The sequence below is a fragment of the Radiomyces spectabilis genome (assembly GCF_025331425.1).
Source record: "Radiomyces spectabilis strain NRRL 2753 chromosome Unknown BYT42scaffold_8, whole genome shotgun sequence".
NCBI classification, from domain to species: Eukaryota; Fungi; Mucoromycota; class Mucoromycetes; order Mucorales; family Radiomycetaceae; genus Radiomyces; species Radiomyces spectabilis.
The window spans coordinates 27955-47809 of record NW_026251933.1 but is presented as its reverse complement, the minus strand read 5'-3'; the positions used below and the strand labels follow the sequence as shown (position 1 = coordinate 47809).

The 19855-nt window shown below is 45.5% G+C and overlaps 2 protein-coding genes across 2 annotated transcripts; both read right to left on the bottom strand.

Annotated features, from left to right (window-relative positions):
* BYT42DRAFT_367332 (uncharacterized protein) lies at window positions 1–3157 on the bottom strand. Its single transcript, XM_051563257.1, has 6 exons — window positions 2862–3157; window positions 2670–2791; window positions 2448–2558; window positions 1582–2097; window positions 1120–1458; window positions 1–1037 (listed from the first exon to the last, which is right to left on the bottom strand). Exons 2-6 carry the CDS (start codon window positions 2766–2768, stop codon window positions 249–251), a joined length of 1854 nt encoding a protein of 617 aa, XP_051422039.1. The 5' UTR covers window positions 2769–2791; window positions 2862–3157; the 3' UTR covers window positions 1–248.
* A 1037-nt stretch (window positions 3158–4194) lies between these two features.
* BYT42DRAFT_614711 (dynein heavy chain) lies at window positions 4195–19295 on the bottom strand (the record flags this gene model as incomplete). Its single annotated transcript, XM_051571883.1, has 14 exons — window positions 4195–6149; window positions 6219–8367; window positions 8432–11753; window positions 11882–11938; window positions 12011–14702; window positions 14795–16174; window positions 16242–16899; window positions 16979–17145; window positions 17230–17729; window positions 17791–17917; window positions 17984–18076; window positions 18174–18411; window positions 18474–18910; window positions 19025–19295. 14 exons carry the CDS (start codon window positions 19293–19295, stop codon window positions 4195–4197), a joined length of 14046 nt encoding a protein of 4681 aa, XP_051422038.1.
* Between the last annotated feature and the right edge of the window lie 560 nt (window positions 19296–19855).

Below are 19855 nucleotides of genomic sequence, written 5' to 3'. Positions count from 1 at the left end.
TCAATGACGGTACTTACATCGGACATCCTTCGGTGTTGGTCGAGTAACTCGCTCATGAGCCGTATCCTGTTCTGTGCGTTTTCCAGCTGTTCTTCCAATGTCCGCCGAGCTTGTTTCAGTTCATGCATTTTTTCGTTCGAGGATCGACGCGTCCGTTTCAGTTTCTCTTCCGCATTACGAAGCAGCTGCTGGAGTTCGTCAATACGTATACGACCTTCTTCCACTTCTGAGTATAACTCGTGTACTCTCTAAAGAAGCATGGCGTCAGTTCGAAAATCAAATGGCAACGGGATGTCTGAGAGCCTTATCCTTAAACTATTTTTTCTTTTCCGCCTTACCTCTTTAAGTTTCAAGTATGCACCATCGGTTGCCGATCTTCCCTCCATGTCCGCAAGGAGATTATCTTTTTCTTGGATAAGTTCGGCTGCCATTCGATATTTATTCTCCAATTCTCGCATATCCTCTTCGTAGATATCCTTTTCACGCTGCATCGCGTCTGTCTGAGCTTCCAGGTGGTCTTCAAGTGATGCAATGCGAACATCTCTTTCCCGAATGATTTGCTCGACCTCCTGAAATTCTGCTTCCAGAGTTTGAAGATCTTCTTCGTACCGATGCTTAGCATTTTCGGCATCTTCCAAGGCCTCGCAAACTCTATTCTCGCAATCGCGGATACGTTCATCTTTCTGTACTAAAGCAGCCTCCATTTCTGCAAATTGCTCTTCCAAACTGGCGAGATTATTCTGATGCATTTCAGAAGCATGCACAGCTTCCTGGAGCTGCCGTTCGTACTTGATAATCTGTGCATTCTTCCGTTCAAGTTCTTTGTGCAACTGGGCGCTTGCATCAAGCTGTTCTTCGTATTGCTGAATTTTCTCGTCACGCATTTGTATTTCGACTTCTAGTCTGTGAAGTTCCGTATTTGAATCGTCGCTACGATGACTGAGACGTGATGCTGATCTCAATTTCCTCTCTAGCCTACGGATCTGTTCATTTCGTTCCTGATTTTGCCTTTCCAGTTCTTCTGCGTGGGCCACAACCTAAATCACGAATCAATGGGTATCGGTAAAGGCGTTTTCTAAAGTTTTTTTTTTCTTTTCCTAGAATTTTGATAGACTTTACCTTGTCTACTTCATCCTCCAATACCAAGCATTCTTGTTCCCGTTGTTCAATCTCTGCCTCCAGTCGAGCGATTTCCTTCTGATGCAGGTTTTCAAATTCAGCCAACTCTTGCGCCAAGACATCTGCGCGCTCGGCATCCATGTAGAGCGATTCATTTTCGATCCTCAACTGGTCCAGCATATCGAGTAATCCTTCCGATTCGGGTGACTGATTTTGCGTTGCCAACTGCTGCTGCAAAGATTCGCATTCTTCGGTTTTTATGCGAACTAGTTTCTTGGATTCACGTAACGATTGCAAAAGATCATCCATATTATTGCGCAACTTTTCAATATCCCTATTCTTTTGCCATAACTGTGACATCGTATCAGCGCTTCGTTCTTTCAATGCCGCCATATTCTAGAAATGAAACGTACATCAGTGCTGATTCGAGGGCTTGATTCAAACCCATCATTTTTCTTTTACCTCTTGCAGGTCGTTATTGGATTTCTGCAATTGTTCAGATTTGGATACCAGTGCATCTCTGTCGGAGAGAATGGATTTGACAATTTCGTGATCGTTGGAACCATATTCAATAGATCGGGAATGACGTTGCATCATCTCTTCTCGTAAGGATCGTATGGTCCGGTTTTGCTCTTCAATTGTTTGTTTCGCCTCATAGTACTCTTTGCGAAGCAAATCTACCTGGGATGACCGAAGGGAGGTTTTGTTGGTCCAGGGGTCAGAGTCGTCATGAAAATCCGAAAATGGGCTGGTGGTGCGTGATGGGTGTTGCGAACGAATAGAGGAACGTAGTTTAGCATTTTCTGCCGATATATTTGCCACCATCTGATGTAATCGATCATTTTCGCTACGGTATTTCTGGTTGGCCATCTTCATGGTATCGTATTGTAGATGCTCTTCTTCTGTCATGCCGTGAGGAAGTGTGCATTTTTGATTTTGCAGGATATCCATAGCCGAATGCAAGTCCAAAATTACTTTCTTGTATTTTTTCAGTTCTTGTGTCAGCGTCTGGATATTCACTTTCAGATTCACATTCTAAATTTAACAAAACCATCATCAGTTAAAAAAGATTTATCAGGTGCTGATAAAACGCCATTTCATGTGATTTTTTTTTTTTTTTTTTTCATTGTCACTCCATAATCCTCATGTCATTTTTCTTTCCTTCAGCAGCAGAAGGACTTTTATCATGATGACAAATGCACTTCTGATAGCAAAGTATAAAGTGCATGCAAATTATGATTCCAATCACGCGAATATGCACTCTGCGTACACGTATACGGAGAGTAGCATGTGGAAAAAATCCCAATGCCGAAAAACAGAACTATTACCTCTTTCAACGCATTGTCGATGTGATCGGGCGAAACCTCCTCCAGCCGTCTCTCCAAGAACCAGATTTTTAGCTTTAGACCAAAGTTCTCCTTTTTAAGACTATCAATGACCTAAGGCAAAACAGTGCGAAAATCGGGACGAAAAAAGCGATATTCATTGTTTTTGCAGGTTAGTGTACAGCCAGCACCAAGTTTCATCTGCAACTTTTCCAATGAGATCACCTTTTCCTGCTCTTTTAAAGTCAGCGTAGTCGACCTTGTCTCACGTTCCTTTTGTGATTCCAAAGGTTGGGTTTCTTGCGATTGCGAAGGGAATGACATTAGGGTACCGTTGGCGGTGTCGTCTAATATTTTTTGAAATTCACTGTCAGACGGATCAAGGTCGTCGAAAAAGTCGATATTGTCTGCCGATACATTGGAAAGGCTGGCAGGTGATGCATTGAGTTGAGAATGTGGTGATAGATAGTCCCTGTCGTCCAGTAGCGATACTTGGGTCAATGCTTGTTCCAGCGAAACATGGTCAACGGACAGTGTGCTTGCTGGAAGAGGTGATTCGTGTTGCAGCATGGCGCTCTCTCTGCGCGTTAAAGAGAGCCAATTGTAGAAAAGGATTCACGAATAGGCTAGCTTGGACTTTTTTATTCTTTATATTTGTTTTTGGATAAAAATGGAGTAAAAAGGGAAAAAGGTGAACACAGAAAGAAGAGGGGAAAATGGACCCAAAAAAAAAAAAAATTAAATGCAAAAGCAGTTTTTTTTGGGTTATTTTCCTTCTCAGACAAGAAAAGGCCCTCATTGAGGACCATGCTGAACTGATCCCAGACAGTTTGTGCATCCTTCCACATGTATTCCTTGATTCTATATTCGGTTCACCTTTTTCTTTCAAAGATACAGTTCTTTATGTCGCATAGAGTAAGAGAAAAAAAAACAACAGCTGCTGCAAATGTTCACGTCACCGGATTACTTGTTTTTCTTCCCCCTTTATCCCTGTAACTGCTTATTGCCTTGTCAACATTTCAAATTATGGTTATTTTTATATTACTAAACCTTCCTCAAGAACTGAGAACAAACAATGATAGGCCCCCTTAATCAAGCAACTTTTTGAGTGGCTGATCCTAATCCTAAACTAAGAAAAAGAAAAAAACTGGTCGTATATTTTTTTCTTCTCAAGTTATCTTGATATTCCGCGAGAAACTCGTTAATTCTCAGAGAAGGGAGCCAGCTGTAGTGAAATGAATGCATCGTTTTTTGTCCAGCAAGGGCTATCGTAACTTATTGACAAAGGCACATCCGGTTTTATATCGGCAATAAGTAGCTCTAACAAGGCAAATAAAAGCAGACCAACAAATCAGGAGACCAACAACCGAAAAAAGGATGTTCAAAACAAAATGCGCCGACATAACCATTGCTCAAGCGGGTTATTTCTTTTCCACTTGTGAATAAAGTTGGTGCGTAAGATTGTAGCTTCTATGGGTGGTCACGTCTATGTATTATCAAACCAAATATCGCCTAAAACGAATTTGAAGGCATTCAAAAGGGATCTGATTCATAAAAGTGCATAATAGGAACAGAGGGCAGTGCGGTTATGGCCAGTATGCATCTTGGTAAAACGCTAACAATATCTTACCCATTAATATGCTTGAGAAGAAAGAAAGCCAGCAATTCACCCAAAAAAAATTTAAACTGATCAGTTATGGTTCAATTTTCATAACCCATATGCCTTTTATTACGCTAAAATGAAATTTTTCTAGAACGAAATTACAAGAGCCACAGCTCTTTGAGGGATTCTCTCCTTTTCTTCGGCATTGGCGTTGATGTGAATGGTAAATAATAGTTCGCTTCGATCCGAGTTTAGATACACGGGCATAGCCACCTCATTTTCCTTCTTTACAGCCAGATGGTTGCGGACCCATCGTAGTTGCACCGTGGGTATCTTTGTGCTAGGTTCAGATGTCAAACGTACTTCGTTATCGGCCCAGTGGCCTCCTTCCATCTTCAAACCGCGAACAGTGTAGCCTTCAGAACCTTCGTGCGAATCACCAATATCGACTTCCAAAACCAATTCTTCGAGCGACCACTTATGTCGTTGAGCAGTTGCCTGTCTTGTGGCCGTAACATACGCTTCAGGAATGAATAAACCGCCGATCCATACATTCAAACTGTCAAACGACTGTTCTTGCGCCATCGATTGTACTTGGTCCAGACGCGACTTTAAGTCCGCCATCCATGCGTTCAGTGCGATATTCTTTGGCACCTTATAACGCTTCCAATGCTGAGGAATCAGTCCCTTGGTTAACCAGCTCATCAACTGTCTCAAGTGGTTCGTCTGCTTCAGTTCGCCGTTGCAGACTTTCTGCAATGACGTAATATCTTCGCGGACAGTCTGCAATAAGCTGCGGGCAATTTGGTTTTCGCGTTCAAAGAATCGGAACAATGGATCCATGATACCCGTGCCGTCGCTTTCCAGCACTGGAAGCGATTGAGGTAACAGCTCGAGCCATGACGTAATCGAATTGCTCAACGCTCTCATCCATGCAGGTTGTTGCGAAGTGGGAGCTTGCGCCGTTGATCCTTGCGAGAATGCCACTTCGTCATCGTCGGTCAAACTCTTCATCTTGCGGACCTTGGACAGCATGGTGTTGCCCTTCTGTGTCAACAAGACTCGCTCTGCGTTGCCAGGCAATCCGAGCCAAGTAGGCGGTTCACGGTCAGGGAGTCTATCCACCCATTCCAAGAAATGCTCCATCTTGGTTCCGTCAGGTACCACCAGCGATCGCTCGTTGTCGCTTCCCTGCTTCACTACTTCGAAATCGAGATCGTAACAGCGGTGACTGAATAAGGTGTTGACAAAGGAATCCAGTAAGCGTTGATCAAATTCATTATCGATACGGCCACCATAGATGGACTGCTTGAGCAGAGATCGAATAGCATCCCAAGGGATCTTCTCAGGCGAAATGTTGGCACGGCCACCCGCCGCACTGTCCAGCCATTTATCGACGGTGCTAAACGCGCAATCTTGGTCAGAATCGTTAAACTCATAGACCTTGGTCCAGCCCAAAGGAACATATCGTAAACGTTCTTGCACCACAGCATGAAGCCAAGCAAGCATAAAGTATAAGCGAGCACGTTCAGTAGGACCACGCGATAGTCGAGACGGAGGAATGCTACGCAACGATTCGTATAGATTTGCTTTGATGCCTGGTGGAGGCTCGAACATCAGAATGCGAGACATGCGCAAGAGATTGACAGGCACTTTTGGATTGGTTTCCATCGTGAGGAAAAGGCGGAAGTTGCGATGTGCTTTCATGCTGTGCAGTTTCTTTTCAAGTTGTCCGAGCCAGGAAGGAGCCAGATGGACGTTCTTCAGCATTACCCAATTACCTGTCTTGATGGCAGCAGAAATAGCTTGATCGGCCAGAGTGAAACCTTCAGCCGAACCCATGGCTACTGATGTACAACGAGTGGAAGATGACGCCACCAGGTTGTCCACACGGTAACTAGCATCATAACCAGGAACAGAGCAAAGCGCCAACGGTGTGTTACAGCTCACCTCGTCGTACACAATCTGTTGCAGATTCAGTTCGCCAGAATTGACAAATTCAGGATCAAAGATTTCCGACGCGAATATCGTTGTGGCAGGTAGTAATCGATCAGGTCGGAAGCATTTTACTACCAGTAATTTACGCAGCGAATTTGATGTAGCTAAAGACCGAATGTGATGAGTCAGTAGACACTCATCATGCACAAGTTCGAGGACGCAAGAATACTTACCGTTACTATCAACTGGTTGCCAGCATACAGGAACACACGTTTCGGGCTGTGCATGATCAATGAATTGTTTCCATTCATCTTCATGTTCGGCAATATGATCGCATAAACCACGGAAGCATTGCAAGGATGCAAATTCCTTGATACGTTGAGCCAGTTCATCGGAAATGAAAGAAGGCAGGTTAGATGCGGTCGCCGCCGTTGAACCGCCTACAGGAATATCGCCACCACTCAGTAAGAAATCGTATTCTGTTTCATCCACCGGCTCTTGACCGCCTTGCATGCGCACTTGGCACAGGAGGACGGCAAACATCGGATAATCTTCGTGCAGGAGCGTGCGCGAAGCACGTTTGTATGCGGCTGTGAAGAGATCTCGAGAAAGAATGGCTAAACGGTCATTGGGATCAGTGACGCCTTTGAGATTGGGGTTTTCATGCAATACGTATTGGAAGATTTCATAAAAGAAATCAAGCGAGAACTGGTAGAAATGGTGCACCAAGTTGAGCTGTTCCATAACAAAGAAAATAGAGCTGCACGCATGAGCCAGCGACGTATATACGGCTGTCGTTTGCTCCACTTCTTGCATGACAGTATTGGTTTCATCCACTTTGCGTGTAATTTCGGCAGCTTCCTTCTTGAGCGTTTCCAGGGTTTCGATCACCTTGTCGTCGTCGAGAATGTTACCCTTGGATTCGTTCAATGCTTGCAATAAAGACTTTTCCAAATGACGCAACTTCAGCTGGAATTCACCCTGGAGTTTGATCAAATCGGTTCGTCGCTGATCTACGTCAGGTCTTTCGGCTTTCAGAACCTTGTTCAAGCATTGACTCTGTAGACTTCCACGTGTAACAGTAAAGTTGACAAATGTCACTCGCGAACAAATATCGGGGGCAAAGTTGACTGAGGGGTCACGCGTCGACAGGAACAAGGTGAATGACGGTGAAAAATCAATGTCTTGGTTACCCAATCGGATCAATACACGGCCACCTGTGCGGCGAAGCTCCTTGTTCAGGACCGGATTGAGAATCGGATCGAGGTGTTCCACGTCTTGAATAAGAATGGGATTACCGAATCGCAAGGCACTTTCCAAGTTTTTGATAAAGGCGTCGTCCAAAAAGCTGGTTACGGTGATCTTACGATCCTTGTATTCGTTAATCAAGAAATTGGTCGCCTGTCCGGAGGGATCAATGACCAACGGATAACGGTCGAAGCGTTTCAGCATGATCGCGTTTTCGATACACAGGGCATCCGCTGGTAAGGAATTTGCTTGCCAGGATAAACGATCATCGGCAGTGGATAAGTATTCCGTCAAGGACATGTCTTGCTTGTATTGAATGCTGGCTGCTAACAGATGTTCGGTCCATTTATGCATCAGCACTTCGCGGTATTGTTGATCAAAGTAACCGCCATAGGCCAAGAAGGCAGCTGACAATAAGACGTCGCCGACAATCGTTCCCATCTGACTTTCGAAAGCTTGACTGGCTGTTTCCCAGCGCACCTTTTCCGAGGAAAGACTGCTAAGAAGAGTGACACTGCGATCGACTTTAGATTTCACACGGTCCATTTCTGCCTTGATCAATTGCGTCTCGCCAACGAGAGCGGCATATTCTTCCTTGTAGCGACCAATACTGGCTTCCAAATCGACAATCATCTGTTCAATCTCTGATGCCTTGGCTATGGTATCCTCCGCACTCTGTTCGAGTTGAGTCACTTCGTCACGCAAAGGACCTACTCGATCCAGAATTTCGGAATAGTTCACTTGCGCGGATACCCATTTCACCAATGGACCACAGGCCTTCGAAGCGCGATTCACAGCTTCGTATTCAAAGCTAGGATTGTTCATGTACGTGCGACGCATCAAATCGCGCAATTGCTTCGTCATCTGATTCTCGGTGTTGTAGTTTACAATACTGGCAATGAAATCGTCACGACGGATGATGCTTTGCACCGTCTTCCAGCTGTCGATCTTGTGACCTAACAAAGTACACACGGACTCCATGGCTAATTTCACGGCTTCAGGGGGATTACCCATCGATCTTACTTCCGTCAAATGCTGTCGCTTAATGCTGCTAACACTCTTGCGAGCTTCTGCCACAGCGGGTTCAGCGTTTGCTAAATCATTCAACACAATTTCACGGCGTTCTTCGATTTGCTATAATAAAAAACATTAAATACCCTTTATGCGTTCGTCTTGCTAATGCATGTCATAGAATTACCTTGTTTTGAATTTCCAAGGCTTTGGAAATCTCCAGTGAAGCGGCTTTCTTTTGTTCTGCTTCCTTTTCGTCCGCCAACATCTGCTTGATCTTTTCGTTGGCTTGAGCATTCTTCAATTCGAGCTGATTCTTCTTGATAGCCAAGCTCTTTCGTAGTTCTTCAACCTTTACGACGGTATCCTTTAATTTCTCCAGACCGACGTTCAAATGTCGTTGCTGCTCTTCGAGATCTTCACGCTTCTCGTTGTATAGACGGACGTAATGGGAAATAAAGTCCAAGAAATGACGCGGTGTAGCGTAGTTGTGGCGACCTTGACGCTTGCTGAGTTTGGCATTGATCTCGTACAACGATTGATGTACGTACACCAGAGCGTTTACAACGGCTTCACGATGTGTCGGGGGGATAGGAAGATTGCGATACGCAATAGGAATATTGAGAGGAGCTCTGTAGTTCTGCAGATCCAAATCAAGCGTTTTGGTGAACTCCATACCCACTTGATAGAATGCTTGATCGGGCCAATCACCAAACCAATCGAGGACACAACGATTGAACAAAGCAGGCGAAGTCGCTGCACGCGAGGCGAGACCGCCTTCAGGAGGATTCATGGTGAACACGACGTGCAGGTTACGTGCTACTTGCTGGTTGAACCACTTGTACAGTTCTTCATTCGAATCGAGCATCAAACCGTCACGCTGAGTTCCCTCCTTGCATGCTGTCATCAATGACGCATATTCGTCCCCCTCAAACAAACCAGGTACTTCAGCATTGGCTAACAATGTGTTCATACGTTCCAAGAAACCAGAGTCCAGCACGTTCGATTCATCCATGATAAAGCAAATCTTTTCACCCTTGCATCCTGCACGTCGAAGCACTGTACGCAAATCGTCATCGAAATCGGCTCCAGTATACTTGTTATGCACCTTGATCTGGAACACACTAAGACCGTTCATCCAAGCGACGAATCGAGACAAGGTCGTCTTTCCTGAACCACTGACACCGATCAACAATAAATGACCTTGTGGTTGACGGAACACTCGATCGATACGTAATACGTGTTCCAATACATCATTGAACAGGACCAAAGCCACATCCAATTCTTCTTCGTAAAACACCTTGAGGCGAGCCTTGGCGTAATCACGGAGTTGTTCACGTTCAACCGGCACATAGTACTTGGACAACCAGTTGGAGAACAGGATCGGTCTAGCCAGCGCCTCCTCCCTATTGATAGCAGGGAAATGCTTCATCGCAATCGTGTCGATCATTTCATCGGTCCATTGACGCTCGTCTTCACCGACCAAACGATCTTGGAACAGACGCAAGGCTTCATGTGCCCAGATACGAACCAGGCCTTCCACAGAAAGTTCTTCAAGAGGTTTGATCGCTTCATAAATACCGCGGACCCAACGTGTCAATTCACGAGGCGAGTAGATGTAATGGGCTTGAATATCGGGTGTGAATCGCTTCTGAGATGCTAAATACAATTCCACCATGGCCGCTGTCAGCGCTTCAGAGTAACCGCGCAAGTTGGGCACCACCTTCAACATGGCACGAGCAAAGGTGCCATAAATCTGCATCAACGAAGTATGACCAGCATAATCCACCATCACTAAAGGAGCGTGGCGAAGGAAACGATGGGAAAGGGGAACACGACCAGGATCTGTTGGAGGATTACAGGCACCGACAAACTGAATGCGTTCCAAAGTGACCCAAGCTTTATCGGTGGTACGCCAGAAACCATTATATTCTACCAGCTGGCGGAGGAATGAGATGACTCGCTGAGTATGATACTTGTCGGTAGCAGGCAAATTGATTTCATCGCAGAAAACTACGAGCCAGCGGCCGATCATGGTAGGCGATAAGATCACACCATTGGGCGTCTTTCGATATTCACAATGCTGTTCAAAAGTCTTGAGGATCAAATCCGGTGTTGTGGCACTGGAGAAGTTGAGACCGACCACTTCCATGTCGGGAAGTTTACGAAGCGCGCTGAACAATGTCATGGTTTTACCAGAACCGGGAGGACCGCAAAGAATCAAAGGCTTATGCTCAGATAACCATGAGTAGAGGACTTCCTCGTGACGGATGGTATCGACCGTAGGAATGATCATGTCTGCTTCCGAAACCTTGTGAGTCTCGATTTCCACAACAGGAACCTTGGATTCCCAGGGCACCCATTGGCCAGTATTGACGGCGATATCAAAGTCAATGATACTCTGATGGTTGGCAGCCGGAGGAAGTTCATAAGTGGTGATACCGCGGACGTAGTCACCCAAGACGGTACGAAGATCCAACTTGGCGTCACCAGAGAAACTCCAAATAATGGAATAGATGATGCGTTTCGTGATATAACCTTCCAAGTGATCTCCCGTCATCGGGAAGTCAAGATGCTGCGCATTGTATTCGAGGACATTGCGAACTGTCTTGTTCAACAATGAGAAGAAAGTGCCCAAGACACGCATGCGAGTGAAATCCATGATATGTTCGAGTTTGAAAGCATAATCCAGCGCTTTGCCAACTAGACCGTTCTCGTCGGACAGATCCACTTCCATGATGGTGGCAATGGCGCGCTGCGTAGCGAGGTTGGGAGAAATTGAAGTCACTTCATCTGTTTCTGTCAGACGGCGCGAAGGTGCACCTTCTTCTTCAATTTCGTCCATTGGTACATTGCGTAATGTTTCCAGGTAGTTGGAGAAGACCATGTTGAGACTGATAACATCTTCACTGAACCATACCATACCACAACGCGATACTGTGGCTAAAGTGGCATACTTCAGCGTTTCGACTTCGAACATGATGCGCACATTGGGAGGTAGATTGAGACGTTCACCGTTGGGTAAGGTCAATAACCGATTGTCATCCAGTACAGAGTTCAAGTTTTCAACCCATTCTGGATCGACATCACCATCAAAGATGATCCAGTGTCGTTTTTGACTTTCGCCACGAACGTTGTCCACAATTTTTCGAAGAATATGTGTGAACAAACCATCAGTCCATTCACGCGTCGTGGCGTCCAGTGTACCATATAGGGCATCTTTAGGAATAGCCTTGGGATCAATGGTATAGGCGACGCCTTCCACATTTTCGACACGTTCCAAGGCTGTCAACAGCGTTTTCCAGGCTGCCGATTTACCAGAGCCCGAAGGTCCGACCATCATCAAACCATGGTGAATATTCTGGATTTGATACAGTTGAATGACCTTTTCCATCCATGCGTCACCAGCCACCAGGCGTCGTTCTTCGCACACTTTCTTTAATTCGCGTTTAAGATGATCCAGGTTGACAGGTGCATATTCCACACCGGGGAACACATCCGTTAACAGACTATTGGGAAATGTTAATTATTTATGGGCAAATCTCGCGACCTTTGATTTCATATTATGAAAATTATGAAATCCAGTCGGGAGTAATGGAATACAGGACAGATGGGAACTGGCGACATTTCAGCTTACCTTGTGAGAAGAGGGATATCGTCAGCCACCAGTTTGGGCACCACGGTTTCACGGATACTAGAAAGGGCAAATTTGCATTTAGCTTCTATTCTGATAGTGCCGTTATTTTGCTTCTTCAGGGTGATTTACCTGGAAATGAGCAATTGCTGTTCGGGAACAGGCTCAGAGATGCAGATGTATTCCGATTTATCTCTTTCGCCAGCTTCGATATCCTTGCGTACTAGCGCCAATCGATCACGTTTAAGATTACCGGCACTCACAAGCACACTCTTGAGCGCACGAAGACCAAAATCGTAATGTGATTGAGGCGATAATTGTTCGGCACACAAGTTGAAGAGAGGCACCACCTTGGAAGCCAACGTTTCAGCCGTTCTGAAACCCTGCGAGTACAACATGACTTGCGCAATCAATTCACGATCGGGTTTCGTCATGGCAATGCTACGGAAGAGCTTCTTCAAATTGTCGGGTAAATTGGAACGGCCAGCATAACCAGGATTCATCGTGATGAAGATACCAGTGTCGGTGTTGACTTTGACATTTCGGCCAACCAGTTCAATTTCATGATTGGGGTTCGCGCTCGCTTCCTTGAGACCCAACTGAATGGTCTGCACCTGCTGTGAGACGGCGGAAAGAATGCGTTCTTCCAGACGATTGAATTCGTCAAAACAACCCCAAGCGCCGACTTGACAAAGACCAATAAAGATACGACCCATGGCCTGGAAATCAAATGTTTCGTCACAACAGAAAACAAGCACAAATCGTCCCAGTTGTACACCGAGCGCTTTGACGGATTCGGTTTTACCGGTACCAGCTGGACCAAATGGTGATCCACCCAAACGTTGTTCGAGTGCTTGCGTCAATGTGAGGTAACAACGATCGGTCAACGGGGTTTGCACGAGACGATCCACGACACCAAGGTACTCATAACCGTAGTAGAAGGAAGCATTGGCCATGTTGATAGTCAAACGGTGAATGGGGTTCTCGACAGCAGGGTTGAAATAGAAGCGCATCTGATACAGCCAGTTAAAGTCGCGAGTCGAGCTCACATTTGAATTCAGGAGTTGACGCGTTACATCACGTTGATGAACAAGTTCAGTCACCAAATGCTCGCATTTGCGTCGTTTGATCGGTGAAAGATCCAAGAGCACAGCATCTGCCAACACGTTCAAATTGCGTTCCACAAGTTCAATGGCTTTTTCAAGCGGTGTTTGGTCACCATTCTCGGCTTCGCCCATGGTGGTCAAAGCACGATCCACAGATTGAGTCCAAGTGATCTGTGCAGCAAGAACCACTAATTGAGCGGGGTACTGGTCAACCCATGCCATGAATTCTTCCGAATTAATTTCGTCGGCGTTATAGATTGCTTCCAATTCGGTCACGCCGTCAGTCATCAAAATAGCCAACGAGCTGCGCATTTCGTTCTCCAGGATGGTAAGCCAGTCATTGATCTTTGGATTGTCCTTGATCGATACCGGGGTCTTGAATACGACTTCTTCGCCCTCTTTAGAGCACATACCCAGAATAGCCGATTGGTCTTCATTCAGCATGATGGTGGCGATACCGGCAAACATCTTCTTGAAGTGTTTCTGGATACGCAAAATATCTTTACTGTTACCGATAATTTCCAAGAGATCTTCGTCACCGACAAAGTAGAAACGAGGGAACGATGCACGTTCACGCTCCAAATATTCACCCAGCGCCTTCTGGATCTTGCTCAGCAGATCAGCCAACCGTTCCAACGACTTTTGCACATTGGGAATGTTCAAAACATCCATGACAAACGGGGATTTGTAGACTTTCTTCATCACGGTCAAAAATTCGGTATTGATGCTCTGGAATCGAGATGTTTCGACTGGAAGCAGGTGCTTGATATCGACGCTGCTGCTAAAAATGCCTTCAAGGTACACCCATTGACGTTGTACGTCGATCCACACATCGAACAGTACATGAACACGGTTCAACTTGTCTTCCCAAGCAGCCGCATCTTCTTCGAAAACCTTGTAATACGGAGACAGTTTCATGGCCGTCAGGGAATTGATGTGTTCACTCGACTTGTTGAAAAGATCGTCCCATCCACGAATAAGGCGGCATTTGTTCTGATAGTTGACGAGATCCAAAACATAGTTGGCCCATGTTTCTTTCACTTGCTTCAAGAATTCTTCCAAGGCCATTTCACCTTGAGCTTGCATAATAACGTCCTTGATGACCTGCTCGTTGCGCTTCAAATCGAGATCCCACAAGTGACCAATGGTCATTTCAGCAAGAGTGAATCGTCCTTCCACACGCAACATCTTGAAGATCTGTCGCCAATGGCGTTCACGAAGGGCTTCTGATTTGAGATCGGAAACCAAAGGATTGACACGTAACAGTTGACGCAAAGTATCTTGCACATATTCATAGGCAGCGTATTGACGCATGCGATTCGGCATTTCTTTTGTAGATCCGACCAACTCGTCGATGTGCTGGCGCACTTTACGCGGCACAACAGAGGACCAAGGAGTATCGCGAATCTCGTACACGGATTGCCAAACCTTGGCTAAGGCGGTCCAGACCGATTTCAAGTCACGCAATTCTTCAAGGACAGGATCGAGACGGTCTTCGGATGTTTGTTCCAAATCCAAGGCTTCCTTTGCTCGACACACCATATCATACTCTTCCTTCAAGCGAGTCACGCGACCTTCAAAGATACTGAGCGTGTTGGTGGCAATGTCAGGCTTAATGTCGCCTTGAACAGGTTTGCTCTTCTCCCATTCAGCGCAAATATCGCGAATCTTTTGTTCCACGACTTTGTCTTCGGCAACAATCTTCATTTGCAAGCCCGCTAATGATGGTCATCAAAAAAAAAAAGTTTTTAGTATAGGAATACCTCCCACAGGGGAAACTGCCATAAAGCAAAAGAGAAATCATATTTACCGATCTGCTCTTGAATAGCGTTGTTCTTGCGGCTCAGAATTTCGTTAAAGGCACTCCATTCACCGTCGACTTGGTCGACATAAACCCAATCACTAGGAAATTGGAAACGTTGACGTTCCAGGGTTTTTTGACCTTGACGGAACAGCTCGACATCTTGACTCCATTTGGCCACCTTACGCTTCAGGTCCTGGACAAAGGTAATGAACGTTACAGCCTCACCAGTGGAATTGCTTTCGATCGACTGCTGTTCCAGTTCGTAGCGTCCTTTGGACACGGCGGTATGGAAATCGCGCATCGAGGTGCCAAGCATGCTGCCGAATTTGTTGAGGATTTCTCTCTGCCACTGATCGTATTTTTGGTTGACTTTGCTTTGCACCTGTTCATAGTCGACGACAAGTGGACCAAACGATTGCTCCGTTTCGGAATTGTCAAAGGTGCTACGAGCTTTCTTGATTTCAAGCAGGATTTGTTGCCACTTAACCAGGTCATCCTCCAAGATAGAGAACACATGGTTGGATTCAAGATCCCACAACGATTGGTACTGCAGCCAAATATTAACATAGTCGGAAACTTCGCGCAACTTGTCTTCGACGATGCTGTAGGCATGCTCCAAGGATCCATCACCCATTCGAGTGAGAAGACTAGCATAGCTCTTTTCAATGTTGAGGTTATCCTTGACACTTAAACCGCCTTCGTAACGGGAACTCTGGATACGAGAAAGATGGCAAACCACAGCGAGCCAGTCGTGGAGCTGTGACCACCAGTTGGTACGCGCCTGTTCGATTGGAGGGTCCAAGTACATCACTTGATTCCGAATACGGATTTCGTGAATTAAGGTTTGCAAAGCCGGTCTCACGTCCAGTGATTTCTGAACAACTGGTGCTTTTTCTTCCACAACGGCATCGCCTCGGACAGCTGCCTTACGCTTGCGCCGGGTTTTTGAGGCGCTCACTTCGGGAACAATGATGTCTTCGCTAATGCCTTGGAAGGTATTGGTCCATGCTTTGATAGCTTGCTGCAATCGATTGATAAGAACTGTCTCGATACGCTTGTCTAAGCCAGCCACCCATTGATCCAGGTTCGAATAATTCTCCAAGTTGAGACGATCAATCAACTTCTGAATGCGTCCAAGGGCATCCTCAAACCGTTCCACCTGATAAGGACATGCTCGCATTTCTTCAATGGCTTTCGTGATATCGTCATAATAGCCGATCATGGAATCTACTTTATCCTGGAATACAGAGACAATATTCGCAAATTCGCGCACAAAATTGACATGGCGATTTTCACGAGCATCCAATGGTGTGCCTGTGAGGTACGATAAAGGTCGATGATGCGAATCATAACTGTTGACAAAGTAGTCCCATCGTAAATTGATACCTAATTTTGATTTCGTTAGTCATTATTTTTTGTCGCCCCATGAAAGAATTATTTTTCGATTTCTTACCCTTGGTGATCATTAAATGAACTTCATTTCGATAGCCAGCGACGAGAGAAGCAATATCAGGATTGCGATTCACTTTATGGACTGTTTGCGAGAAAGTGCGGACAGTTTCCATGAGGCTTACAGCAAAAGGATAGACACGCTTAGCGTCCTTGGCAACATTGGAGATTGTGTGCGGTACTTGGAAATTGAGCCATAGCAAATTGCGAACTTCCTTGAATAACGTAATGATTTGTCCGTCAAAGTTGACGCCCAGTTGCAGTGCATTTTTCTGTACTCGATTACGGGAAATCTCAAAAATACGGCCAGAAACTGATAAGTCACGTTTTGTGATTTCTTGCAACCAGTTCTCGTAAATGAGTCGCGTATCCAGTTTTTTATGGAAGCTGCTGCTTTCAATTTGAAGCTTTTGACCTTCAGCATACAATTCCCAGCCTTTACCCAGTACATCTTCAACGCGTCGCATGTACAAGGACAGCTGACGATCGATCTGACGAGCCCAAATGATGGCTCCGGAAATAGGCGGCAAATCGCGCAATTGTGCCATGTGGTAGGCCTCAGAGTTACGATATTGCATTTTGAATTTATCGTGCAATTTGTTGATATCTTCTTTGACACTGTCAATAAGCTGTGTCTGGTATTCTTGGATAGCACCTCGGATCTATCAATGACAGATTAAAAAATTGTCATTTCGCAGGTTCTTTAGAGAAACATATTGTTCGCCCTGAGTCGACACTTACCTTGGGGCGTACAAAGAGAGCATTGAATTTTGAAAACACTCGGAACATCTCATTAGCACTTTTGGCTGTACCCAAGCGGTCTCGCAAGCGGGCAATGATCTGGTTCTCCACACGAGATACCCGTTCATTATAGGCTGTTTCTGCCTGGACCCAAATTTCGGTTCCCTCTGCAGGATGATCAAGCCATAGGAAGTGAGAAGCCTGCACAAAACAATAATTCTTCTCCAAAATGGAATTGCCCAAAGTCTTACCTGGAGAAACATCGAGCACATCAATATTCTTTACGCATTCGTAAGCCAACTTGACTTCTTCTACGGCATTGATATCGCTGATGCTGACGCTTTCTTCTTCCTCCATAACTCTTTTAACCTGGCCATCATTTATCACGGTGGATTTTTTCGCGCGAGGGCTGGCCATAACCCGCACGATGGTCTGATGCAACTGTTCATGTTGCTTTCGGAAAGCGCGGACAAAGAGAACGCGTTCCTGGAGCTTAGCATGAGCTGGGTTGATTTTGATTGGCAGGAATTTCTCAGAACGTTTGCGCGTAACATCACGAGCCACATTGGTGAACTCCTTGATCAAATCGTCCCAAGTATGGAAGACGGCTTCGGCGCCGGCTGTCGTTTTCTCAAAATCATCGTACTCCATGTACATCAAACGTCGACTTCCCAGCACTTTCAGCAACTGGTCATTTAGATCTCGGGAAATAGCCTCCACCAAGGGGAGTGCACGACGGATAGGGTAAGGGCTAATTGAAATTCACAATGAGGCCGACGGTGACAAATATGCGTCAGGCCGCGTAAACTTACGAGAGCTTGAGCTTTTTGTTAAGATGGCCAAAAATCAGGCCCAAGGATTCTCGGATTTTGTCGACATCCGTAGCCGAAAGAAGTTCGTTCAACGGAAAATCTTTCATCAACTGATTGTATTTATGGACTAGTCATATTCAAATGAGTTCAATGCTGTCAACAAAAAAGTCACTTTGCCCTATGCTACACTTACCGAGTTCCATGCCTTCCTTTAGACCCGTATCAGCGATGAAACTGACAGTGGCATGAAATCGCTTGGCATGCTTCAAGATATCAAGCGTCAAAGCTAGCAGAAAATTTTGTTAAGCAAGATTTTCTTTTTTTTTTTAAAAAAATGGTGCCTTGGTCTACTAATATCGTGGGGGTGGACAGGATTCACTTACTGATTTGATCACTCTTGAGCTGCTCATCGATCTTTTCCAAAGCACGTTCCATGCTCAGCCAAAAATTGATTTCCTGAATGGCTGCGCCATTTGCAGGGTCGCGGGACATTTTAGTGACCTTTTGGATTTCCTTAATCCAACCGTTGACGTCACTCTGGAGCTTGTTCAGGAAAGACGAATCAGAGAACAAAGTGGCATCGACGGCCTCGACCGTGACTCGTTTGTTTTGTTCGCGACACTGTATTAAATGATGTGAGTCATTCCTGTGTAAAAGCTCACTGAAGCATGTAGTATTCTTACCTTATCAACTGCCTTCTGCACGACGGGATGGATATTGAGGGAGATTTCAGGGATTTCGACGTTTTGCTGCAAATGCAATAAACTGAGTTCCAACTCAGCCATCTTCTTCTTGGCCATGGGCACTCCCATCTTGTTGTCTTCATTTTTGCTTTTGCCGGTCTCGGTGGTCGACCCATGCCTGGCATTCACGTAAGCGTTGAAGTAAGGACTAACCGCGTGGTGGATGTAGGAATGCAAGAACTCGTAAGCACTCGTTTGTCCCGGTTCATCCGCACTTGGAGCACCGGGCAGGTTGATAAGCTGGACCTGGTTTTGCAAAGGGCGCGAAGGATCCAACGTAGGAGTTCGTTTGATGATACCAACCGATCCGACGTGAGTCGGAAGGTAGGTGATTTCGTGCGACGCACTGTACGTATAAGTAATCGGGGTAGCATCATCTAGATGAGAGTACGTCAAAAAACACTGTCAATAATCCATACGATAAATGCCCATCTTTGGCAAAGGTATGAAAAAAAAAGCGTATAGCACGCGAAATGATGGGAATAGCTTACCTTCGTCAGCTTTTCCGCCTTCTTTTTCTTTCAAAATGAAAAGTACAGAGCACTGAGGATCGTTTGCGAAACGCTTGAGTTTCTCTTTGGTGTCAGGGTAAGCAAACAGTGTGCTCTCCAGATCAGCGACGTCGGCAGCAAGTATTACTGGTAAAAGGAGTTCCAGGTACTCTTGAAGAATGTTTGAGTCGAAAATCAAAAGATTCTCGGTAGGCGGTCCAGCCGGCGGAATGGATGATGACGGCGGAAGCGTAGTTTCATCGTCAAGCATCGCGTTCAATTCACAGATGATTGCCTTTTAAAACTTCGGAAAGTTGGCGACGATAACAATAACAAGGGGTATGTGACGAAACAGTATGGTATGTGACGCGCAACTTCCTATACTTCGCTTATTTTATTTTCTATTTGGCTGCGCGGACCAAAAAGGATGAAGAAGCGTTTTGAAAAAAAAAGTTCGTGAGTCCCACATCGTAGTGCATACGATTGGAATATTATGATTGGATGATCAATGTCAGTTTGTGTCACCCGTTCAAAGCAAGCCATCTAAGACTCGGATGTGCAAGCAATTTCAGGGGCAGAACAGCTGACCACCAACTGTCAATGATGACTTGCGCACCCCTCAGTGCATAAAAATATGAGCAAGTCTTCGTCATAACTCATCAACAGTGATTCTCTGAGAAATGGCTAAACAACCTTTACGATCAGTATGCCGAAATGCGATGTCGGGCCAGATGCAGCGTCGCGAGTTGGAAGGGACTTCAGAAAGTTTATCTGCGAGCCTAAGCATCATATACGCAGCAGCTTTGACTGAACATAATTATCTGCGTATGA